This window comes from Sander vitreus, chromosome 11 (genome assembly GCF_031162955.1).
Source record: "Sander vitreus isolate 19-12246 chromosome 11, sanVit1, whole genome shotgun sequence".
Taxonomy (NCBI): Eukaryota; Metazoa; Chordata; class Actinopteri; order Perciformes; family Percidae; genus Sander; species Sander vitreus.
In genome coordinates, this window is record NC_135865.1 from 4,303,229 (window position 1) to 4,329,038 (window position 25,810).

Sequence of the window (25,810 nt, forward strand, 5' to 3'; positions counted from 1 at the left end):
TAGATAGAACAGAGCCATCATTAGTGTTACTAGTAACACCTGTGCTTTTTCTACCATGACGGGGGGACATTCTGAAATAAAAAGAAATTCCAATAAAACCCTGTTACTATGAAAATAAAAACATATTTCATAATAATGAATGGATTTTTACTAAGGTACCAAATGATATATAATCTGCTCATTTACATATTTTACTGCTTTATTTTTTTTTTTTTACACCACTTATTTGTTTCATAATGTCGTTAATTGATATTGGCCATTGAGAGTTATATATGGGGCCATTTTAAACATCCCTCTTATCATCTTTTATTAGATACTAAATGAGTCATGAAAAATGGAGTGCACTTAAAACTTTAAATAAGTGAACCTTGTACATCATACCAGCCATTTCCTGTAGAAATAACACAACCTTAAAAGCAACATTTTTGCAATGAGAGAAAGTAAGGGAAACAATTATAGCTGGATGCACCCAGAGGAATGAGGGGTCGTTTAATCTGACATTGCCAGAGTTTTACCATAAAAGCAGTGGAACAATGTCACGTGCTGGCGTGGTACCACCAAGCCCCTTATAAGAACATGTCTCCAGATGCTGATGTAAACACTGGAAATGTGCAAAAGTGTGCAGACAGTATGTTTATAGCTAGTGCTTACAAACAGAATAGGCTGCACAATTTATGACCTGGCGGGGAGAGTTTACACTGGCTAAGAATATGGAGGTCCTCATCATGATATCTGGTTTACTGGATACAAATATTGATAGAACAGGTGGGGTGATACTTGCATTACTTTCCACACCTCAGCTCTCCAGGCTCAATCTCGCTACCTCTCCCTAATAATATTGTAACGCTTTAGCTTTTGTAGAGGTATCGAGCGTTGCTAAATCCGAAATGATTAGTATTAGTATTAGAGTGATTATGTATTAGAGTGGAAAAACATAATGCAGAAGCCTTCTAGGTGGAGTGAAGCAACACACAAGTGACAGATAACTGTTTTACACACTTAAGAGAAAGTGGCGTCTGTTTGAAAATGACTTTCCACATCACTCTTGCACAAAATATTCACTTCCAAAACAAGCACTGCACAGGCTCTGGCTGATTATAACCTTACTGCAGGGATCAAAATCTGCCCCGAGGCCTTTTTTTGGCTCTCACTCGCTTCTCATTCGATGATGTGGACATTAGCAAAACAAGAGCTCTGTTCTCCTGAGGAAAGAGATTACAGTCGTACGGCTCTGGACAATTGGGCAGCCACACCTGTTACAAACAGTGGGTTCTGAATGTGAGGAGCCTACCCTATGACTACGTACAGGTTTGAAATCTTCAAATCTGCAACGATGAGTCGACTAATTGATGAGTCGATCGACAGAAGAATAATCGCCAACTAGTTTGGTAATCGATCATTAGGGTAATTTTTCAAGCAAAAATAGCAGAAAATGCCGTTTTTAGCCTCTCAGATATGGAGATTTCCTGTACTTTTCTGGTTTATATCGTAATAAACCGAACATCTTTGAGTTTTGGACAAAACGAGACATTTAAAGACATGGTCTCATTTAGACTTTGAGACCTGGGATGACATTTTTCACTATTTTCTGACATGTCATGGACTAAATGAGTTCCCGATTAATCGAGAAGATAATCGGCAGGTTAAAATCGATAATGAAAATAATCGTTAGTGCAGCCCTAAAGCAAACTCAAACATGCTAAAAAGACAGAGAGACGCTGTGTCTGCTCAGACGCAAAGCACACAGCAGACACGGATTAATAACACTCCAGCATTCACAGACCTTAATTCTAGGGATTTTAAACTTGGAGAGCGATGAATGATGTGGGTGAGATGAGATCCCACTGATGTTAGGCAAACAGATAGACAGAGTGTGTGTGTGTGTGTGTGTTTGTGTGTCCTCTGACCTGCTAAGAACATTCCTTTACTTCCTGGCGGTTTGTTATCACTAATGCAAGAACACTCATTCGACGTGGGAGTTCTGCCCTGAGCTCAGTGCAGATCTGGGAACAGGGACTTTGGTGCCTCTTGGACTTTTCCATATATAGAACTAGCCTGTTTTCGACCACTACACACATTAAAAACGCCCTGCAAACGCCCTGAGGATGGTTTGCGTCAACATTAGTGTCTTCTCCGTACTGACATGACAGGAGAGGTTTACTTCAAATCACTTCCCCGAGCTACAGTATAAACCCACAGCAAAAAGAAGAGTAGAAAAAGATTGTGCGATAAGCAGCGCAAAGGATTCAACAAACATCCCAGCTTTTGAGGTTTTCCATTGGGATGGCTGAACGGAAGTGACTTGTTCCACACCATATGGTGCAACATACATCAGAAGCAAGCACTCAGCTGTCCCTGGCATCCATTACTGCACACGCTGCTTACCCAACATTGTTTTTGCAGTTTTGTTCTGACAAATAAATCATAGCTTCTGTCTCTCTTGGAAAGGAAAAGGGTTAGTGGGGGTGCCATTTTCATCATGGCTGTTCAAACATAGGAAAACAAGCAAACTAAATGTTTTTTAACAAGCTTCTAGGATCCTTCCCCTATGAACTGCATAGTGTGAAATGTTGACTACAAAGTACCAACAAAAACAGGCTGCTTTTTCTGTATCGTCAGTCCATAGCAGCCCACATTGATACCGGTCACGCCAAGAAATAGGGATGCTGTGTTAATGCTTAAAAGGTTAAACCGAGAATAAGAATTCTGACTGATAAATTATTATTATTATTATTATTATTATTATCCATCCATCCATCCATCTTCATCCGCTTATCCGGGGTCGGGTCGCGGGGGTAGCAGCTCAGCAGGGGACCCCAAACTTCCCTTTCCCGGGCCACATTAACCAGCTCCGACTGGGGGATCCCGAGGCGTTCCCAGGCCAGGTTAGAGATATAATCCCTCCACCTAGTCCTGGGTCTCCCCGAGGCCTCCTCCCAGCTGGGACGTGCCTGGAACACCTCCCTAGGGAGGCGCCCAGGGGGCATCCTTACCAGATGCCCGAACCACCTCAACTGGCTCCTTTCGGCGCAAAGGAGCAGCGGCTCTACTACGAGCTCCTCACGGATAACTGAGCTTCTCACCCTATCTCTAAGGGAGACGCCAGCTACCCTCCTGAGGAAACCCATTTCGGCCGCTTGTACCCTGGATCTTGTTCTTTCGGTCATGACCCAGCCTTCATGACCATAGGTGAGGGTAGGAACAAAAACTGACCGGTAGATTGAGAGCTTTGCCTTCTGGCTCAGCTCTCTTTTGTCATAACGGTGCGATAAATTGAATGTAATACCGCACCTGCTGTGCCGATTCTCCGACCAATCTCCCGCTCCATTGTCCCCTCACTCGCGAACAAGACCCCAAGGTACTTGAACTCCTTCACTTGGGGTAAGGACTCATTCCCTACCTGGAGAAGGCACTCCATCGGTTTCCTGCTGAGAACCATGGCCTCCGATTTAGAGGTGCTGATCCTCATCCCAGCCGCTTCACACTCGGCTGCGAACCGATCCAGTGAGTGCTGAAGGTCACAGGCCGATGATGCCATCAGGACCACATCATCTGCAAAAAAGCAGCGATGAGATCCCCAGCCCACCGAACTGCAACCCCTCTCCACCCCGACTACGCCTCGATATCCTGTCCATAAATACTACAAACAGGATTGGTGACAAGCGCAGCCCTGGCGGAGGCCAACTCTCACCTGAAAGCGAGTCCGACTTACTGCCGAGAACCCGGACACAGCTCTCGCTTTGGTCGTACAGAGATTGGATGGCCCTGAGAAGGGACCCCTCACCCTGTACTCCCGCAGCACCTCCCACAGTATCTCCCGGGGCACCCGGTCATACGCCTTCTCCAGATCCACAAAACACATGTAGACTGGTTGGGCATACTCCCAGGCTCCCTCCAGGATCCTTGCGAGTAAAGATCTGGTCCGTTGTTCCACGACCAGGACGGAATCCGCATTGTTCCTCTTCAACCTGAGATTCGACTATCGACCGAACCCTCCTTTCCAGCACCTTGGAGTAGACTTTACCGGGAGGCTGAGAAGTGTGATACCCCTGTAATTGGCACACACCCTCTGGTCCCCCTTTTAAAAAAGGGGAACCACCACCCCGGTCTGCCACTCCTTAGGCACCGTCCCAGACTTCCACGCAATGTTGAAGAGGCGTGTCAACCAAATTTATTATTAATTAAAAGAAAATGTCATTGTAAAAAAAAAAAAAGGCTATAGAATAGATTTCTTAACAGCTAGTTTACTTGCTATGCGTTTTAAGCATAGACAGTATATAAGAATGGACCAACAGATCCCGTTGCTCTGGACGGAGACCAGTGAAGGCCATTAGAAGCACTTTTCCGGTGATGGCTGAGCGTTACTGCGCAGCCTCCAACTGAGAGAGACGACGTAAAAGTGACGTGAGCAACCTGTCTGAAAGTTGTAAGTCTTCTGGTAGCTGTGCCAAGAGAAATCTCAATCATTCCCAATCTTGCAGAGACGGAGAGCGTAGGTATATGTAATGAGATAACATGGACACAGGATAATTATTGCTAGCTAAAGTGCTAGTTAACATTAATAATTACACTTAAACAGCTAATGGAAGTCCAAACTGCCTGCGAGCTTCTCCTGTACTATACGGTAATTCCTCTACTATGCGACAGTAAGTCGCGTGGTTATGACACAATCATTAGCCTATTTTTACAAAAACGTCTGTTACGGAGCCATAACGTGAGGTACAAGGTAATGGTGCCTTTTATACATTGTCGTGTTTCTTTAGAAATAAACAATGGACAAATAAAGTCTTTAAACGCTTCAGATGTAAAGTTATTCGCTGTCAAAGTGACGTCAAAATGAATGGCAGTCAATGGGATGCTAACGGGGGGTGAGTGCTTATTAGCATCAAAATGGCGCCATAGGAGGTTCGGGTTGTGAGGAGAAGCTTACCCCCTTGGTTTTAAGCTATTTGTTCGCGCTAATTTTGTGGCTTCCTCCTTGACGGCGCTCACAGCGGAGAGCTACGTGACCTATACCACTACATCGATGAGGACTGGCAGGTTAAATTGGCCATCCTTCACACAGAGTATGCCAGGCACCCTACTCAGCATGTTTGGTTCCTCTTTTTCCTTTATGTCCACAGAAGACAAAACCATACAAAGTCCAACTGCCGTTCTTTTATTTCTTCAGCCCTTCCCATGCAATATTTTTTCCTGATTATCTCAATGTTAAATTATTTGTCAGTGTGCAAGAAAAGCATGCAGCTCAAACTCCCTTCTTGTTCCAATCCAATCCTTTTGGTTTTTAGCTTTCATCTGGGTTACAGTGTGTGCATGAGTATCAAAGACTTGACTTCCCATCTATCTTCACACTATATATATATATATATATATATATATATATATATATATATATATATATATATATATGTGTGTATAAGAGTATACATATAAACTTAGTTTTGAAAACAATAAGACAGAAAGCTCCCCATCCCCATGGTATTCCTCATCCTCTCTCAACAAACAGCAACATAAAGACACAGCCACCTGATCAAGATATTGATTTGTACCACATACCGCTGTAAAAAATACCCCAAAAGTGATTTCAGGGGTACCAGAGTGTATAGTGCACCGTAATTGCCAGTATTTGAACAGTGAGGTTCAATGTTGTGCAAAAGGGCTTGTTAGGTCATCATACATCTCTGGGACACCCACACCCACACCCCACACCCCACACCCCCCACCCACACACACACACACACACACACACACATATACACACACACACATATACACACACACACACACACACACACACACACACACACACACGATAGGAAAACATTTTTAAAAGACACACACCATGTCTGACCCGGTCAGTTAAACAATGTTAATAAATGACAGACCGTTGTGGTCAAGGCGATAAAGGAGCGTTTGTGCAGCTCGGTCTCATCATGTTTATTGGGGGTAAAGGTACCGATTCAAATTCCAAACATATCTGACAGCTAGAGGGAACAACGAGTGGCAGCAACAATGCCCTGTCACTTCATATTTCAACCAATCAGAGGCCAACCTTGACACTGGCCTCAGGTAACAGTTGCAGATAGTTCTCTACTGACACCTACAGCTAAACGTGAATATCACACCCCTCAACAAAAAAGAAGAAGGAATATTTGATCCTCAACACCCTCGATGAACATTTTCAATGCCTTTTAAGATGCAAATACCCTAAAGAAACTGTGAAAGGTTTACCCAACCTTATAATATGAAAACATAAAAAATTAATGTACTCACCCCACCCATTGTTATTCCTTCAATAAGGGCGATATATGGTTTCCTGCATGTTCCTTGAAAAATAAAATAAAGTGTGTAAAAAAATAAATAAATAAATAAATAAAATGGTCCTGGGACTATAACTTAATAGGTACCCATACATAATGGATATCATTGATAATACAGGTGTAACTGTACTTAAAGCTTACCAATAGCATTGTTGAGAATGTATTCCTCGCGGAAAAAGTCCTCTGCGAGAGGATCTCCAACTTTCCCTGCTTCTGTGACCGCTGAGAGGAGAAAACATGTTAGCTGCAGTCACACTGTTGCACATAAAAGCTCCCCAGACCCTAGGCCCAGTTTGTGCCTCTGATGTATTACCATGCATACATTCAGGTCACAGTGGCAGCCATTCATATTGCAAGATACAAAGATTTAAAACCCATTTCCCAGGTGGCGACTCTTTTTTAGTTTTTATTGTTCAGTTATTTTTGTATCCACATGATTAGAAGAGTCTTCGGTGATTGTGGAAATACCTTTAGAACAACGATAAGTGTTTTTACATAACCTTCTGGGTTTATCAAGCTTTTAGAGAAACTGGTAACCTCTGTGATCTGAATTAGTGAGAGGCCCAAACTTAGGCTACACAGACCCCTAGTGGTTGATCCTTCAAAGCTTCTGCTTACCTCTGATGTCTCCACCAGCACAAAAGGCTTTCCCACCTGCTCCTCTGACGATCACAATGTCAGTCTCATTGTCATTTTCCCATTTCTAGAATCACAAAAAGGAACGAATTTAACGAACATTTTCATCAAAAACAAATCCTGTGTTAATGTCATGTGCTGCTATCTGGAATGGGTTTCTGCATTATTTTGGGGTTTAGGTTTAGATTTTCAAAACAGAAGCTCCAAGAAATTTAAATTTAAATGAGCGGTCAGGTGATACGTTTCGATTAACGCGGAAAATGGATGCTGAGGAGGTGAAACGGAGGCTGGCCTCTGGAGGACTTATTTTATTTCTTTGTTCCAACTTCTAAGTGGCCTATAGCTAGCCTGATAAGCCAGACCCAACTCAATCTGAGGGGCGGGATAAACAGTTGTCTTTCAAATTCCCTCTGCATGCAATAAGATAGTGCTACAACCAGGACGAGCAACGAAGAAGGTAGCGAAGCTAGTTGATAGATTAAACTTTGGCCGTATCCGGTCGGCAAAACTCCGAACACATCTTCCTTTTTTTAAGAATGACTTCAGTGCCGTTCTTTGTTCTTTTCTCAAAGAAAAGCTTAACTCCAAGTCTTCCAGAAGACCGCTGTTCGCAGCAGCAGCCATAAGCCCGCCCACCGACCCTACACACGATGTGATTGGCCTGACCAGAATTTTGTTTTTCCAGCTCACAAGCCAACGGAGAGTGCCTAGACCCCCCTGGCTGCAAATTACATTTGCTGACGCTAGGGTGTGTCTAAGATTTCTAGGCTAGCCTATAACCTACGTTAGTCATGAATAAAAGATGTTAAAAATGTATAAATGACTCATTCTTGACAAAAGTCAAAAGAGCTGTGTGCGTGCGCACATTTGAATAATGTCAGGCTGTAAATGGGCTCAGGCTTTTAAAAAGCTGTCAATAAATACGTACTTGTCGGGCTCTGGCCTTGTCAGGCCGAACTTTTAGGGCCCAATTACAGCTCTAATGACTGTATCATTAGAAATAATTTTGTGTGTGTGTCTTTTGATATCCAATTCCATCAAACCATAGGACTGTTTTTTCAGAAAGTCAGGTGAGTAATTACATTCTTATGTATATAGTTTGTAAAAGGGCTTTTGTACAGAGTACAAGTATGTAACTGTTAACAAGTCTTGAAAAGGTTTTTGAGCAAATCTATCCAACTCTCAATAACCTTGTGACAATGACAATGTCACACTTAGTGAGACTGGCAGCCGTTGACGATCAGTAACACGCTGCTACAGTATAATAAATTACACTTGGAACAATCGAGGCCGAGACATTTGACCCGGTTGGAGTTAGCATCAACCAAGCTTTCCACGTACCTTGAGCTGCGGGTAGATCTGACGGATCATGGGCAGGTTGAGTGCATTCAGGACTTTGGGTCTGTTTATGGTGATCACACCTGCGCTGCCCACTTTCTCCAGAAGAACCCCTGGTTCAACCTGACTCGACATCTGATTCAAAAGAGACACACAATTGTGTAAAAATCTTTACAGCACAGCACACTGTAATAAACTCTGAAATAGCTGCATCACTCCAACTGATTTAAATAGTTAACTTAGTGTAATTGCTTTGATAGACTAAAGAAAATACTTCGATTGAAACTGAATGTTACTAATGACTTAGCATCACTTCAATACAATATTACTATAATAGAGTGATACTTAGGCAACCTAAAGCTGAAAAACAGCCTTTAGTATTAAGACGTAAATGAAAAAAGAGAGTTCCAGAAGATATAACAGGTACTTGGAGAGAACACTGCATCCATACACTGGCACGCTAACAATGCCGGCTGATACTAGTTCAAATGCAATATAAAAACTGGTCCACTTTTAATTCTGATTCCAATACTTGGCTGACAGAGGAATTTTAAGTGTGCATTTTTAGTGAGTCTAGGGGGGAAAAAAAGTTGTGCTGTAAAGAAAACCATATAATTGCATCCCTACAATCCTCACTATACTGGAGACCTTTAGAAGCTACAATACAACATGTATGTACAGTACATGAGAGGGGGTTGCTCACCATGTGGCCCTGGATTCGCTGCAGTCTGCAGATGGACCTCAGTCTGGAAGAAACAGTAGTGGTCAACATTATTAACTCTACAGGGTGGACACACAGCATCCAAACATTTGATTTCACAGCCTCAGAATGAATAAACATATTGATTTATGTAAAAATTCAAACATTAACATAGGGGAGTTGACCTCAGACTCCCTGTAAGTTCAACCATTTACTATCACGATATTATTACTTTATTTACATTCATACAGTAGATAGAATCCTGGTGACTTACTTCAACCTTTGCCAGCATGTCTGACATTTTATAAGCTAATGTCAGCAAACTATAACGTAACGTTAGTATACGTTCGCGAGAAATACCGTCACTTGCCACATACCTGTAGGCGGATGTCAAAACGGTTAAGGACATTATTATCTTTGACTTTTGTCCTGTGGCTGCACTGTGAGCTACAGCTTCTTTGCTCTTTCCTCTGAACTTTTTCTGCGTTTACTTCCTGAAAGAGACACCGAGGTACCCCTGATTGGTCGTTGTGGTGACGTAACGGTGGGCGTACGCACCACCGAGGGAGATTTAGTCTGCGCTGTGTTTCTGCCACACTGCCACCTACTGTGCAGAGGAGACACCCTCATGCCCTGGATGGGCGACAGATGGATGGATGGATGGATGGAAGAATGGATTTTTCAAAATTTTATATTTTCTTTGTCCACTTCTTTGTTCTCTCTTTTTTTTTTAGCTTCCTAACAGTATATGAAATTTTATTGAAATTTATTGAAAATAATTCTGGTACAGGATATAAAATCCTCTATTCCAGACTCAAGCAACACAAAACAAATGTTGTTTTCATAAAACATTAATTTCATAATTGAAATTTCTAACAATTCCTAAATAAGTTACATAAATCAACATGGCATCCTGATTTTGCATAAACATACACGCCACTTTCAACATCTGACAAGCTTTATAATTATACATTACACCTTTTGACAGGCAAAATGCATCCAACCTATTCTTAAAAGAATGAATTGAAGGGGAACGTACAACTTCTTCTGGAAGCTTGTTTCATGACTTTACCGCACGGAGTGTGAAAACTTCTTTCTCTTTTCAGACAGGCATGTTCTCGGGGAAAGTTTTAAAGAATTCCTGCGTGTCTCGTACCTATTACTCCAAAACTGAAAGATAGGCTCAACTGTTACATCATATATTCCCTGTACAAGCTTATACACCTGAATCATATCACCTCTGTATCTCCTAAATATGAGAGTCAGTAAATTTAATTTTCTCAATCTATCTTCATATGACAAATTTTTCATTCCTGGAATTAATTTAGTAGCTCTTCTCTGGACCCTTTCAATTTTATTCTATATATTTTAATTTATATGGACACCAGACTGAGCTAGCATATTCAATATGGGATCTCACCACAGATTTGTACAGTGGTAAAAATATATCTTTGCATACATTTTGAAAAGTTCTTTTTATTATTGCAATCATATATTTTACTTTTTTAACTTTATGACGTAGCTAGTTAAATGAGCTTTGCCTCCATCAGCTACAACATTAAAATGTTGCTAACACAGTAATGCATCAGTGATAATATTCCAATAATATAACAACATTTTGACAGGGGCCATGATGAGTACTATTATTTTAATATTACATAAGTACATTTATAATATTATAGCCTACTATAATATGCTATACTAAACTATACTTTAACTGCTACTTTTACTAAGTGAAGGATCTGAATGTAGGCTCCTTCACCACTTACTGCAAATACTGTGCAAGTTTATAACATGTTTGAATTCAAGATCAAGAAATGGTGGCAAGGGTGGATATCAACATGTACAAGTGTTTGATTGCACAGGCTATCAAAATGAGATTAGGGTGACTGCACTGGCAGTTTCAGGGTGTGACGTCGACCTTCCCATGGCAAATAAAGAGCACACCTTAACATTAGCCAGAGTACCAAATAAGAAGAATGGAGACAAAATCAAATAAAAAAGCAAGACATTGCATTGTTACTTTACTAGCTGTATCATACACAGAAAGCACTTTGTTTCTCACAAACAATCATGGATACAATGTCTGAAATGTGTCTCGTATAACAAGAAAAGTCTAATTGCATCATATCAAGTCACCAGGTCATAACCTGGCTAATCTAAAATCATTTTCAAACATCCAGCATTGTTGGATCCTGGATGGTGTCAGGAGAGAGTCAGAGACTCTGAATACTTTTTAGTATAAATGCAGGTGTTCGATAGAAATCATTTGTTAAGGACTACATGTGAATAAACATTTAGGCAGTAACATATTGATTATAATATTTAGTAGCAGGATGAAGGTTTCCAGGTGCCATCTTGTCTCGTTCCTCCTCCTATTCCAGGAATCTTTCTCTAGTCCGAGTCGCTGCTGCAGGAGCTGCTGGAGGACTACAGAAGGGATAAACATACCACAGACATCAGTGAATCACTTCAATCATCTACAAAACAATATCAATATCAATATCATTGTGTCTACATACTTACATTTGAGAACATAAAAATGATAGTCTGCCTTTCAGTGTAAAAGATTTGGAATCATTTGCTAATACTGGACCAATCTACAGCATCTCTGTGATTAGTTGACATTATTGCACAACTTTTGTTGTATTTTTCACAGTTTGAATTCTAAATACAATCTAATTTCTGGAGCAAACAAACCAACATGGAAGAATCATATTTGAGAAAATGACAGAATCTTACCCCCCGAGAGTGATTTCCTTTCTTGTGACATCGCTCATGCCTGTGACCATGCCTGTGCCTGTGCTTGTGCTTGTGGCCGTGTCCATGGCCTGGTCCATGTCCTTGGCCGTTTCCATAACCAGGTCCAGGTCCATATCCCTGTCCTTGGCCGTTTCCATAACCAGGTCCAGGTCCATATCCCTGTCCTTGGCCGTTTCCATAACCAGGTCCAGGTCCATATCCCTGTCCTTGACCCTGACCATAACCAGGTCCAGGCCCGTGTCCCTGTCCTTGGCCCTGACCATAACCAGGTCCAGGTCCATGTACATGTCCATGTCCCTGTCCTTGGCCCTGACCATAACCAGGTCCAGGTCCATGTCCCTGTCCTTGGCCCTGACCATAACCAGGTCCAGGTCCATGTCCCTGTCCTTGGCCCTGACCATAACCAGGTCCAGGTCCATATCCCTGTCCTTGGCCTCCGTGTGGACCATAGGGCTGAGGAGGGTAGTTTGGTCGTGGGACAGTGCCTGGAGGATATTGAGGGTATCCCCCTGGCATCTGCTGAGGATTGTTTGGATAACCAGGAGGGTACTGGTTTCCTAAACATAACAAGAAAAGAGAAATCAGTTAGTTAATACATAGCAAAGGTGATTATCAAATATGTAAAGCACATTCATTATAATTGGAGGTGGTTGAGTGATTTACCTTGGTTCTGTCCGTACATTTTGAAACCGTAGGTTAGATCCTGAAAGCAAAAAAGAACAACACTTTAAACAAATCAACACAGTTCGTCTTTTACCACACATGTACAATCATGTATCTGTTTTAAGAACCGTAGAGAGCTGCAAGTCCTCAGCAGAGTTTTAGAGGTGAACTTACTGTGTGCTGGAGAGCAGATCCACAGACACAGCCGTCACCTGCTGCTCCTCTATATGTGCAGTCAACCTTATCAACTTTCCCTCACTGTGGGCGGTGCCTGAACTCCCATCACAAGCTTTTCTGCTTTGTGACACCTGTGTGTGTGTGTGTGTGTGTGTGTGTGTGTGTGTGTGTGTGTGTGTGTGTGTGTGTGTGTGTGTGTGTGTGTGTGTGTGTGTTGGCTCATTTCCAGTTTCTACAATGTGAGGATGTTTCTGCATCGAGTACTTTTACTTTTAATAGTTTGAATACATTAACCTGATGATATCGATATACTTTTTCTACTACATTTTCAAGGAAGGACTTTTACTTTTAAGCATATTTTTACAGTGTGGTATTAGTACTTTTACTTAAGTAAAGGATCTCAATACTTCTTCCACCACTGGATAGAAGAATTAAACCCACAGAGGGAGAGGGAGAAAATGGATTTGAATATTTTCCTTTTGGATTTGTACGGTTATTCTTTTGCATAACCAATGCCTAATAGGTACATCTTCAAGCTATGGGGCTTTACAAGGCCTGCTTCTTACTAATGTTTCTCTTCTGCTTTTGAAAGTGAAGTCAGATTTTTAGGGAGTCACATCTCAATTCTTAAGTCAAGTCTTCAGGAGGAAAGTTATCTGTACTTCAAGTCTCAAGTCCTTATTTTTGAGTTGAGTACAAATGTGAAGTGCACAGTTTTTGACAGATCCACAGGGATATTTGAACGATAATATATTTGTATATATCTTTACTTTGTAATTTAATCCTAACTCTTGTTGTGGGGAGAATTCACCATATAGTCTGTGTTCTTCTAATTAAGGCTTAGTTCAAACGTTAGAAAATCCCCTGATTTACCAGAAGAAGACATGTAAGACAGGAGGAAGAGTTAAAACCAGCTTGTTTATCAGCATCTACTGGCTAAACCATTTACATTGTCTTGTCTTGTGATCCTGTTGTCAACCACACCTGTGACCGAATAGAGCCACTATGTGCTTTTGCGGTCATCTGTCCCTGCACCTCAGCTAAACAAATAAACTCATCTAATAATAACTCATAACTAATCCTGATGCAGTAGGAGGTGGTGCAAGGCATTAATGTGTCTGCCGACTTCCCGCTCTAAAAAAAAGGTTAAAACATCATGTTTGACATGTTCACTGTTTCAAATGTAGTCAATATGTGAGGCCTCTGTTTTTGTAGAAAGACTGCGTTTTATGTCATACTGTCACACAAAAACATTTGGTCTTATCAATACAATGAAAAATCCTGATTGATGTTAGAAAATGTATAAGACGTGTTTCTTGGATTTATGAGGAAGGAGTGAGGCTTGGTCCAATGAAGAATTAACAAAAAAGGTTTAATAAACAAAATGATGAAAATGACATGATAAAGACAATATACACTCCTCCCGTCTGGAGTCCCATAAAACAGTCCTGAATCATTTTAAGTTTCCCAAATATATTCCCTTGAAGTTGAGGGTGGTTCCTCAAATGAAAACTCTCCCTATTGGTCACATGTTTTCTCAAGATAAGGTGCACCTAGAATGGGTAGGGCAGGTAGTGTCGTCATCATTCAATTCAAAGGCCAGAGGAGTGGCCATTTTGATAAATAAAAATATACCTCTGGAAATACTTGATACTGTCATTGATCCCTCAGGACATTATGTCTTTATTAACTGTAGAATATTCTCAGAATAATGGTCACTCCTAAATTTATATGCACCTAATTATGATGATGAGTTATTCATGCAAGATATATTTCTAAAAATTGCAGTGGGGCAGCAAAACATACTTATAGGAGGTGATTTCAATTTCTGTTTAGATCCTACTCTGGACAAATCGACTAAGACCATCTCCAAATCAAAAGCAGCCAAGACCACTCAAATGTATATGAGAGATCTCAATTTAATAGACATTTGGAGGCAGATGCACCCTCAGACTCGGGATTATTCCTTTTACTCATGCCCTCATAAATCCCACACTAGAATTGATTTATTCTTATTGTCCACTCACCTATTTTATAGAGCATTAGATGCTGAATATTTATCTAGAACTTTATCTGATCACTCACCGTTGACTTTGTCCATTTTATTCCCAGATAAACCCAAAACACCCTATAGGTGGTGCCTTAATCCCACTCTCCTCCAGAGAGCTGATTGAAATGATACATTTAAACACTTTTATTCAAATTTGTACAAATCAGAATTGCCCAGTGATTTGACCCATATTGACAACTTTCTGTCTAAAATTGAATTGCAAACAATTAGTGAAGAGGACCAAAAAAATCTTGACCTTCCTTTCACTCGGGCAGAAATTACAAAGGCCCTAAATTCACTGCAGTCTAATAAATCCCCAGGAGAGGACGGTTTTCCCCCCGAGTTTTATAAAGAATTTAAAGATTTACTTATCCCGCTGATCATGGATATAATAAGCCTTTCGATTAAGACACATACGCTTCCTGAATCCTTTACGACTGCTATAATCACAGTTATATTTAAAAAGAGTAAAGACCCACTAAATTGTGCCTCTTATAGACCCATCTCATTATTGAACTCAGATTATAAATTGATCTCTAAGGTGCTAGCAAATAGGCTTAGTCTGATACTACCAAAAATAATCAACCCAGACCAGAGTGGTTTTATTCAAAAACGCCTATCTGCCAATAACTTAAGTAGATTTTTTAATATAATCCATTTAGCAAAATCAAGATCTGATCACACTGTGGCTGTAGCGTTAGACACCGAGAAGGCCTTCGATAGGCTGGAATGGCCCTATTTATTTAAGGTATTATCTAAATTATATATATAGAACCCTATATCACAAACCCAAAGCAAGGATTACTACTAATGGGCAAATCTCATCACCGTTTTCTCTAAATAGATCCAGTAGACAGGGATGTCCACTGTCCCCAAGTCTGTTTGTCTTAGCCATTGAGCCTTTGGCGGAGGCAATCAGAAGGGACCCTGATATAAAAGGCTTTAAGGTTGGTCAGACAACCCATAAAATTAATTTATTAGCTGATGATGTTCTCTTATATCTAACAGACCCTACTCATTCTCTTACTCGACTACAGGATTTATTGGGCACCTATGGTACTGTCTCAGGATATAAGGTAAACTATGATAAAAGTGAAATTATTCCATTAACAACATTCAACTACTCTGCGTGTCAAAGTGTATCTGCGTTCAAATGGGCCCCAACTGGAATAAAATATCTTGGTATAGTTGTGGACAATAACTTAAAAAATCTTTATAAATTAAATTACAGTCCACTACTTAAAAAAATTGAAGAAGATCTACATAGATGGATTAGCCTCCCCATCACTTTGATCGGGAGGATTAATTGCATTAAAATGAACATTTTGCCGAGGCTGCAGTACCTCTTTCAATCACTGCCTATTCCATTACCCCAAACCTTTTTTAAAACTCTTAATAAAAGTGTAAGACAGTTCATTTGGAATAACAAGGTACCAAGAATATCTTTGGAGAAATCGACGTGGGACTATAACTCAGGGGGACTTCAGCTACCCAATTTTAAAAAATATTACTTTGCAGCCCAAATGCGATTTCTCTTGTCTCTGTCTGAGAATGACACAACTCCATCCTGGGCTCATATTGCATTTTCTTCTTTGAAAGACAATTTCTTCAGTGATTTTGTTTACAAATACAACTGCCGAATTTTGTCCAAAAAGACTGATAACCCAATTTTACTACATCTCATTAAACTTTGGTATAATGTACATAAAACCATTGGCAAGGAGGTAGGGCTGTCACCAAAATCACCTTTACAACAAAACAACCTTATCCCTCTGACTGTAAACAATAAGATCCTGGAAGCATGGCATCATAATGGGATTTGTAAATTGGAGGACTGTTATGAGAACGGATTTTTCATGACTTTTGAACAATTAAGAAGAAAACGCAATTTGTCTAACAATACTTTCTTTTGTTACCTCCAACTGCGGTCATTCCTGAGAAGCACTTTGAACAATACCATGGCTTTACCCAAACTCACGGAAATGGAAAAATTGATACATGATAGTGGACCATATAAGTTTATTTCTAAAGTATATTCTTTGTTAATATCTGAATGTCCTAAACCGGCTCTGTATAGGTCTAAGGAGAGGTGGGAATCAGACTTAAATATCACGATTGAAGACCAACGTTGGTCAGAGTTGTATCAAGACAGTTTATCTGCCACAATTAATCCACGGTACAGGCTTGTCTACTACAATTTCCTTCATCAGCTGTATTTGACCCCAGAGAAGATTCACAAGTCTAAGCCTGATCTATCTGATACATGTTTCCGATGTGCTGCAGATGAGGGCTCCTTCCTACACTGTACGTGGTTGTGTATGAAGGTGAGAGATTTCTGGATTGACTTTTGTGACGTTGTGAAAGAAAATGCATTGCCGTCACATACGGAAGTCTGATTCCCCTCTATCCATGACTAAATGGTATTTAGAAATGAATAACTGTGTGCCTTTAGAAAAAATAACATATAATCTTAGAAAGGGATACAACACCTTTATTAAAATTTGGCAGCCCTATCTAGATTATGTGGATAATGTGTTGTTGGAATGTGACTGACCTCGAAACATTGTATGCCTACTTTCAAATACTGGAGCATCCTTTTGGGGAGGGGGGATGGGGAGTTTTTTGTTTGTGTTTGTTCTTGTTCTTCTAAACTGGAAAATGAAAATAAAGTATTCCAAAAAAAAAGATAAGGCGCACCTCTGAATTCTGGTTACTCCAGGTCAAGATGAAAGGTTTGTAATGTGTGGACGTCAACTTTCTAAGCCTTACAGAAATACACATACCTTTGTTCTAATCAAGTCTGCGACAGAAGGGGATGGCTCTCAAAGCTGTTTAAACAATAGGTCTCCTCGTGTGGGGACAAGGAGCTTCCTCCTGTATGCTAAATGATAGACATGACTCATCAACACAACAACACTCTGCAACATTAATCAGCAACATTTGTTGTGAGGAATTCATCTAAATTAAAAAAAATGCTCTTATTTCCATACAGTATATGCACTGTGTTTAATATTTGGCTGAGAGCACAAACCAATATAAAGCAAGCCAGGTACAAGTTCATGGCCAAATACATTCACTGAAGACACATCCAGCTCCACATGAGCTGTCCTGGAATGTCAACACAGAAAGTAATTCAGAGAATTAAAGGTGTTACTTTATCTGATAGATTCAACTCTGAAAACACAATTGAAGTGTTTAAATGTCCATAAAGGGCTACATGTAGACATTGGTAGGCTGACTGCAATTCATTAACCTTTTTTTAGAGTGGGAAGTTGGCAGAGCAGACCCATTTTTCAGCAATGCCTTGCACCACCTTCTAGTGCATTAGGATTAGTTTTACTGCTAGCTTGAGTATTTCTTGAGTGTGCAGTCTGGCAGTTGCTAGAGGTTAAAGAAGCAGAGAGTATTCAAACCTGCGACCTTTAACCTGGCAAAAATATACAAACTGTAGACTGTCAGAATGAATCAGTTGCACTGCAAGCACATACGGCCTGTCCCAATTTGTACTGCATATGGGGCTGGGCACTCTGATATTCACTATATCCCGAATTATTCTCTGGAGAACAAATTACTTACCAAAGCTCCAGTCTTTTGCCCTTTGACCACTATTGCTGTCTCTGACACACCTGACTTTTTCTTAAGTGTAAGGTAAGGTGTAGAGGTGAGGAATGTTTTGAAAGGTTTTTATTCTGTACGTGAATGTTCTCAATGTATAATTATGTCGTCAAATATCATGTGTGAGTTTATTGTTTAGCTGAGGTGCAGGGACAGATGACTGCAAAAGCACATAGTGTCTCTATTCGGTCACAGGTGTGTTTGACAACAGGATCACAAGACAAGACAATGTAACTGGGTTAGTCAGTGGATGCTGAAAAGCTGGTTTTAACTCCTCAGGGGATTTCCTAATGTTTGAACCAGGCCTTAAAGCTAGTATGTGCATGTTGGAGGATTAGAAGAACACAGACTATATGGTGAATTCTCCCCACAACAAGAGTTAGGATTACATTACAAAGTAAAGATATATACAGATGTATTATTTTTCAAATATTCCTATGGATCTGTCAAAAACTGTGCACTTCAGATTTGTACTCAACTCAAAAATAAGGACTTGAGACTTGAAGTACAGATAACTTTCCTCCTAAAGACTTGACTTAAGAATTGAGATGTGACTCCCTAAAAATCTGACTTCACTTTCAAAAGCAGAAGAGAAACATTAGTAAGAAGCAGGCCTTGTAAAGCTGCATGCTGAGTTATGAGGAAAATGGTATGTCAAACATATCTCAAAATGTTCACAACACCACTACGAGTATTACAAATAACATGTGATTGCTATAACAAACATGCAGTATTCCTCTTGTAAACATAGCTACATGTACATGTACTTATGGTACAAAATACACATTGCCCCTCACGTAAATATATTATTTATATATATTTGCCCTTTAGTGTGTGTGTGTGTGTGTGTGTGTGTGTGTGTGTGTGTGTGAGAATTTGTATGGTCACACTTGTATGTCTTGTTTAGTTTTTGTTGATTGTCTTGTTGTGTATTCATATTTCTATTTATGCTTTGTTTAAACTTCTTTGGCTTTTATCTGTAAGCACAGATAGTGGCAGAACTACAGTCTTAGTATTACTAGATCTCAGCGCTGCTTTCGACACGGTTGACCACGACATATTATTAAACAGACTGGAAAACTGGGTAGGCCTTTCTGGAACAGTACTAAAGTGGTTTGAATCCTATTTAAAGAATAGAAATTACTATGTGTCAATAGGTAACTATGCATCTGAGCGTACAAGTTTGACATGTGGAGTTCCCCAAGGCTCCATCCTGGGTCCTCTACTGTTTAATATCTACATGCTGCCCCTAGCTAAAATCATGGAAAACAACAACATAAGCTATCACAGTTATGCGGATGACACACAGATTTATATAACTTTGTCACCCGGAGACTATAGTCCAATACAACACCTGACCAGGTGCACTGAACAAATCAACGATTGGATGTGCCAGAATTTCCTAAAATTAAACGAAGATAAAACGGAGGTGATCATTTTTGGACCAAAAAATCAACAAAGTTAAAAACAACAGACAAAACAAGAAATCTTGGCATAATTATGGACTCTGACCTGAATTCTAACAGCCACATTAGGTCAGTAACTAAATCTGCCTACTATCACCTTAAAAATATAGCAAAGGTAAAAGGACTTATGTGCCAACACGATTTGGAAAAACGTATCCATGCTTTCATCTTCAGTAGACTTGACTACTGCAACGGTGTCTTTACAGGTATTCCTAAAAAGTCTATTAAACAGCTGCAGCTGATACAGAACGCTGCTGCACGAGTCCTTACCAACACCAAGAAAAAAGAACACATCACTCCAGTTCTGAAGTCCTTACATTGGCTTCCTATGCACCAAAGAATAGATTTCAAAATACTCTTGTTAGTTTATAAGTCACTAAACGGTTTAGGACCAATTTACCTTTCAAATCTGCTACTACACTACGAGCCGCAGAGATCTTTGAGATCATCAGGGACAGGTCTGCTTGCCATCCCCAGAGTCGGAACAAAAAAGGGGGAAGCTGCGTTCAGCTTCTATGGTCCGTACATCTGGAATAAACTACCGCTAAACTGTAGATCGGCACCTACGCTCAACTCTTTTAAATCAAGGCTGAAGACCTTTCTTTTCGATACTGCTTTTGTTTAATTGTTTAATCTAATTGTTTAATTTCACAATTTTATTCTTTTATTCCTGTATTTAATCTGTTTTTGACTAACTGTTTTAATTTTGTATGAAATACTTTTAATGTTGTATTAACTATTTTTAATTTTGTATTAATTTGTATTGATTTTTAACTGTGTTTACTGTTTTATTGTTTTATGTAAAGCACATTGAATTGCACCACTGCTGAAATGTGCTATATAAATAAATTTGCCTTGCCTTGCCTTGGGTTTATGTGTAATGAAAGGTGCTATACAAATAAAATTGACATTGACAATTAATTATTTTCATGTATCAGTGACGCTTTTGAGTTTGCCCAGGATTATTGTCATTGTTGCTTATCTGGTGCCACATGATGACAACGACATAAATAGTTATGTTATAAAAAGTAACAAAATCTGAAGTGTATGTTTACACACTTTTCGGAGAAAACATTTTTTGTGTGAGTTTAGGCTCTGCCCTGCTGATGACCAATCTGAGGTGTGGCTTTACGTGTATATAAAGGCAGAGCCAGCTGACTGCTGTATCTGTGGATCTGCACTCCAGCACACGGTGAGTTCACTAGAACCTTTCTAAGCATAGAACATGTGTGTTTGTGTACATTTATTTCCTTTGTTAACTGTATTGCATTATTTTGTGATCATGTCTATATCATTAAGTCATACCCATGGGTAGCTTTGTCTTTATCCAGTCATGTGTGACTTGGCTTTATGGTATTGTTTGCAACATTTTACAAAGCATGCTCTCATTTCCAGTTAAGTGGACTGCATTCGCTTTGTTTCTAGACAATATAATATTTTAGGTTTTATAACCGCTTAAATCTGCATTTTCATAAAAAGTCATTTATTTTCCTCTGTTAAGAGGAGGTTTGTGTGCATTTAAGTGGTTTCTCTCAGTTTCAGGGTTTGGATCTGGATTTTTGAGATGAACTGGAATAACGCAGGTAAATAACTCACTTGTTGTAACCCTCTTTTACACTTTTACTGACACCCCATCCCCACCCTTATGGTTAACTTTCTTTATTGCATTTTAAGGATCAGAAATTGACATCAAGTGTATAGAAACTGAATGAGTATATGATGAGATTGCCACCCCTTGTCTTTGACTAGGAAACCAGTTTCCCCCAGGCTCAGGCTTTTATCCTCAGCCAATGCCAGGAGGATACTATCCTCAATATCCACCAGGCACTGTCTGCCCTCCTCAGCCTTGGGGTGCACCTGGGTACGGTCCTGTAGCCCCACCTTATGGAGGGTATGGACCTGGCTATGAGCCCTGGCAGGGACATGGGCATGGACATCATGGACATCATGGACATCATGGTCATCATGGTCATCATCATGGACATGGCCACTAACACAAGCATGGTCACAGGCATGGAAACATTTTAAATGTAAATACAAACATTTACAGTTTTAGGAATTGTATTTTTTTCAACAAGTTATTATATATATTAAGTTATGTTATTACTGTTATGTTATGTTATTAAGTGTGTGTGTGTGTGTGTGTATATATATATATATATATATATATATATATATATATATATATATATATATATATATATATATATATATATATATATATATATATGTACTTTTATCACTGGAACATGTCCTGATGTTACCTTCATGGTTAAGGTTTGCTAAAGTTTAGGCATCACTTGGTTAAACATAATGAAAGACCACCATAATGTGGCAACAATGAATATTTGTTATAATAATAACGATGGCTCAAATGACTATATGCAATGTGAAAGGTGTCCCTTTACAGCTCTCTACAAACCAACTTGTGGTTGTAGTTTAAGGTTTGGAGGCCCAAACCAAAACACCAATAGGAGATCAGCAAACCAAGTTATTCTAAAATAGAAAATGAAAAGGCAGTGAATAAAATGTTTTCTTAAGGTCCTATATTATGCTCATTTTTCTTAGGCGGTGTCCTCATTTAGGATCCTAGAGGCACATTTCTCTGTGGATTCAGCGTTTTGATACTTTCACCGGTTTTTTTTCAGTAACTCGACCTGCTTTGTGTTAAAAAAGACATGGAAATATCACTTTTCAATAAGGGACCTATTTTTTTTTAAATAACTTCCTAGATCCAAAAAAATATTCATCATTCAGACACACTAATGAAACTGAATTGATTATTCACTCATCACATTATTAATTTCTTACAGTGTTTTTGATGATATCATTCAATTATGAAGTCATATCTTAAATAATGACCTGTTTAACACGTCATCATGAATAAAAAGACTATGTTTGTTCCTGCTGTAGTACTCCAGCAGCTCCTGCAGCAGTGACTCAGACTAGACCAAGATGAAGGAAACAAGACAAGTTGCCACCGGGAATTCTTCACCCTGCTACCTTACAGTAGATTATAATAAACAGTTTGTTTGATTTTAAATGTTGGGATTATAAACACAACACAAGGTTTTTTGAAAGCTGTTAAAGTCAGGTTCAGCTGTTACATATTATGAAGTGTTTAGCCAATGTATTTGAAAATAGAAGTAATGTATTGTAGTAATGTATTAGCTTCGGCAGTAGTCAGTGTGTGACAGGGGGTATGTTTTTGATGTGTTAGACAATGATTGTAATTGTTCCCTTGTGGTAAACAACATAAAACAGGTTTCTGTTATTCATAAAAGCATGTCATCCCTGCAATGCCCTGCCTCTTTATTCCCTATTCCATTTGACCTCATAGTTTCCACTACTCGGTGTGTGTTTTCTATCAGTGTGTATTAATATTATCTTTATTTAGCCAGGGAGTGTTGAATTAAGACCTTTGTTCTGCAGTGTTTTTGACTAGTACTGACACACCCTGTTGCTCTCCACTACATTCACATCAACCCAATTTGGGCAGGAAACTGCAACTGCTGCTTCTACTGTACTGCCTCATGTGGACACAAATGTTCCAAACATGCTGCAACTCAGTGGAGTTATGTACAGTGGGTAATATAGTATTAACTGATGTCATGTTTAAACTTGGACATATTGTGTTCCAACTTATGAGAGTTATCCACATAATAATACTGGTTAAGCTGTGATATGTGCAGGTAGTCAGCTTATAAAAAACAAGATCTCAAGATCAAAATGTATTCAAAGTAATATGACATATGCAAATGATCAAAACATCTCTCATGGCTCGTCAAAAGGATCAGTTGTAAACAAAAAATTTAAACAGAAAAGTACAACAAAATTTAGATTTTGGACCTCTGCGCCAAAGAAAAAATATATGGGCACGCGCTCTACCAGCTGAGCTACCGGGCACCATTGATTTTTAGGTGTGGTTATCCATATCTTTTATGTATTGAGTTTGACTGTATGTTAAAGATTATACAAAAACACACACGCACACACACAGGTGTCACAAAGCAGAAAAGCTTGTGATGGGAGTTCAGGCACCGCCCACAGTGAGGGAAAGTTGATAAGGTTGACTGCACATATAGAGGAGCAGCAGGTGACGGCTGTGTCTGTGGATCTGCTCTCCAGCACACAGTAAGTTCACCTCTAAAACTCTGCTGAGGACTTGCAGCTCTCTACGGTTCTTAAAACAGATACATGATTGTACATGTGTGGTAAAAGACGAACTGTGTTGATTTGTTTAAAGTGTTCTTTTTTGCTTTCAGGATCTAACCTACGGTTTCAAAATGTACGGACAGAACCAAGGTAAATCACTCAACCACCTCCAATTATAATGAATGTGCTTTACATATTTGATAATCACCTTTGCTATGTATTAACTAACTGATTTCTCTTTTCTTGTTATGTTTAGGAAACCAGTACCCTCCTGGTTATCCAAACAATCCTCAGCAGATGCCAGGGGGATACCCTCAATATCCTCCAGGCACTGTCCCACGACCAAACTACCCTCCTCAGCCCTACGGTCCACACGGAGGCCAACAGGGACACGGACCTGGACCTGGTTATGGTCAGGGCCAAGGACAGGGACATGGACCTGGACCTGGTTATGGTCAGGGCCAAGGACAGGGACACGGACCTGGACCTGGTTATGGTCAGGGCCAAGGACAGGGATATGGACCTGGACCTGGTTATGGAAACGGCCAAGGACAGGGATATGGACCTGGACCTGGTTATGGAAACGGCCAAGGACAGGGATATGGACCTGGACCTGGTTATGGAAACGGCCAAAGACATGGACCAGGCCATGGACACGGCCACAAGCACAAGCACAGGCACAGGCATGGTCACAGGCATGAGCGATGTCACAAGAAAGGAAATCACTCTCGGGGGGTAAGATTCTGTCATTTTCTCAAATATGATTCTTCCATGTTGGTTTGTTTGCTCCAGAAATTAGATTGTATTTAGAATTCAAACTGTGAAAAATACAACAAAAGTTGCAATAATGTCAACTAATCACAGAGATGCTGTAGATTGGTCCAGTATTAGCAAATGATTCCAAATCTTTTACACTGAATGGCAGACTATCATTTTTATGTTCTCAAATGTAAGTATGTAGACACAACGGCTATAATTTAAGTTTGATATTGTTTTGTAGATGATTGAAGTGATTCACTGATGTCTGTGGTATGTTTATCCCTTCTGTAGTCCTCCAGCAGCTCCTGCAGCAGCGACTCGGACTAGAGAAAGATTCCTGGAATAGGAGGAGGAACGAGACAAGATGGCACCTGGAAACCTTCATCCTGCTACTAAATATTATAATCAATATGTTACTGCCTAAATGTTTATTCACATGTAGTCCTTAACAAATGATTTCTATCGAACACCTGCATTTATACTAAAAAGTATTCAGAGTCTCTGACTCTCTCCTGACACCATCCAGGATCCAACAATGCTGGATGTTTGAAAATGATTTTAGATTAGCCATGTTATGACCTGGTGACTTGATATGATGCAATTAGACTTTTCTTGTTATACGAGACACATTTCAGACATTGTATCCATGATTGTTTGTGAGAAACAAAGTGCTTTCTGTGTATGATACAGCTAGTAAAGCAACAATGCAATGTCTTGCTTTTTTATTTGATTTTGTCTCCATTCTTCTTATTTGGTACTCTGGCTAATGTTAAGGTGTGCTCTTTATTTGCCATGGGAAGGTCGACGTCACACCCTGAAACTGCCAGTGCAGTCACCCTAATCTCATTTTGATAGCCTGTGCAATCAAACACTTGTACATGTTGATATCCACCCTTGCCACCATTTCTTGATCTTGAATTTAAAAATGTTATAAACTTGCACAGTATTTGCAGTAAGTGGTGAAAGAGCCTACATTCAGATCCTTCACTTAGTAAAAGTAGCAGTTAAAGTATAGTTTAGTATAGCATATTATAGTAGGCTATAATATTATAAATGTACTTATGTAATATTAAAATAATAGTACTCATCATGGCCCCTGTCAAAATGTTGTTATATTATTGGAATATTATCACTGATGCATTACTGTGTTAGCAACATTTTAATGTTG

At 39.6% G+C, this 25,810-nt stretch overlaps 3 protein-coding genes across 3 annotated transcripts in view; 1 reads left to right on the forward strand and 2 right to left on the reverse strand.

The window, feature by feature from the left end:
- Positions 1-9,493, reverse strand: part of hibch (3-hydroxyisobutyryl-CoA hydrolase) — a 28,976-nt gene extending 19,483 nt beyond the window's left edge. Inside the window, exons 1-6 of the mRNA XM_078263143.1 lie at positions 9,372-9,493; positions 8,998-9,040; positions 8,298-8,429; positions 6,939-7,023; positions 6,462-6,542; positions 6,274-6,326 (exon numbers count right to left, since the gene is read on the reverse strand). Of these exons, the coding sequence (XP_078119269.1) occupies positions 6,274-6,326; positions 6,462-6,542; positions 6,939-7,023; positions 8,298-8,429; positions 8,998-9,040; positions 9,372-9,403 (426 nt within the window). The 5' untranslated portion in view covers positions 9,404-9,493. The remainder of the gene's footprint in view (positions 1-6,273; positions 6,327-6,461; positions 6,543-6,938; positions 7,024-8,297; positions 8,430-8,997; positions 9,041-9,371) is intronic.
- A 1,492-nt stretch (positions 9,494-10,985) lies between these two features.
- LOC144526016 (uncharacterized) overlaps positions 10,986-25,810 on the reverse strand; it is a 34,896-nt gene continuing 20,071 nt past the window's right edge. The window contains exons 2-4 of the mRNA XM_078263145.1: positions 12,421-12,460; positions 11,737-12,314; positions 10,986-11,424 (exon numbers count right to left, since the gene is read on the reverse strand). Coding sequence (XP_078119271.1) covers positions 11,389-11,424; positions 11,737-12,314; positions 12,421-12,439 — 633 coding nt within the window. The 5' untranslated portion in view covers positions 12,440-12,460 and the 3' untranslated portion in view covers positions 10,986-11,388. The remainder of the gene's footprint in view (positions 11,425-11,736; positions 12,315-12,420; positions 12,461-25,810) is intronic.
- LOC144526015 (uncharacterized) lies at positions 20,860-25,352 on the forward strand. Its single transcript, XM_078263144.1, has 4 exons — positions 20,860-20,920; positions 23,994-24,033; positions 24,140-24,618; positions 24,934-25,352. The coding sequence occupies exons 2-4, from the start codon at positions 24,015-24,017 to the stop codon at positions 24,967-24,969; spliced, it is 534 nt and encodes a 177-aa protein (XP_078119270.1). The 5' UTR covers positions 20,860-20,920; positions 23,994-24,014; the 3' UTR covers positions 24,970-25,352.

What these genes read in the sequence shown, in the direction of transcription:
- LOC144526015 (XM_078263144.1), top strand. An exon ending in AAGGAAATCACTCTCGGGGG is followed by an intron (nt 24,619 to 24,933) that starts GTAAGATTCTGT and finishes TCCCTTCTGTAG; the next exon opens with TCCTCCAGCAGCTCCTGCAG.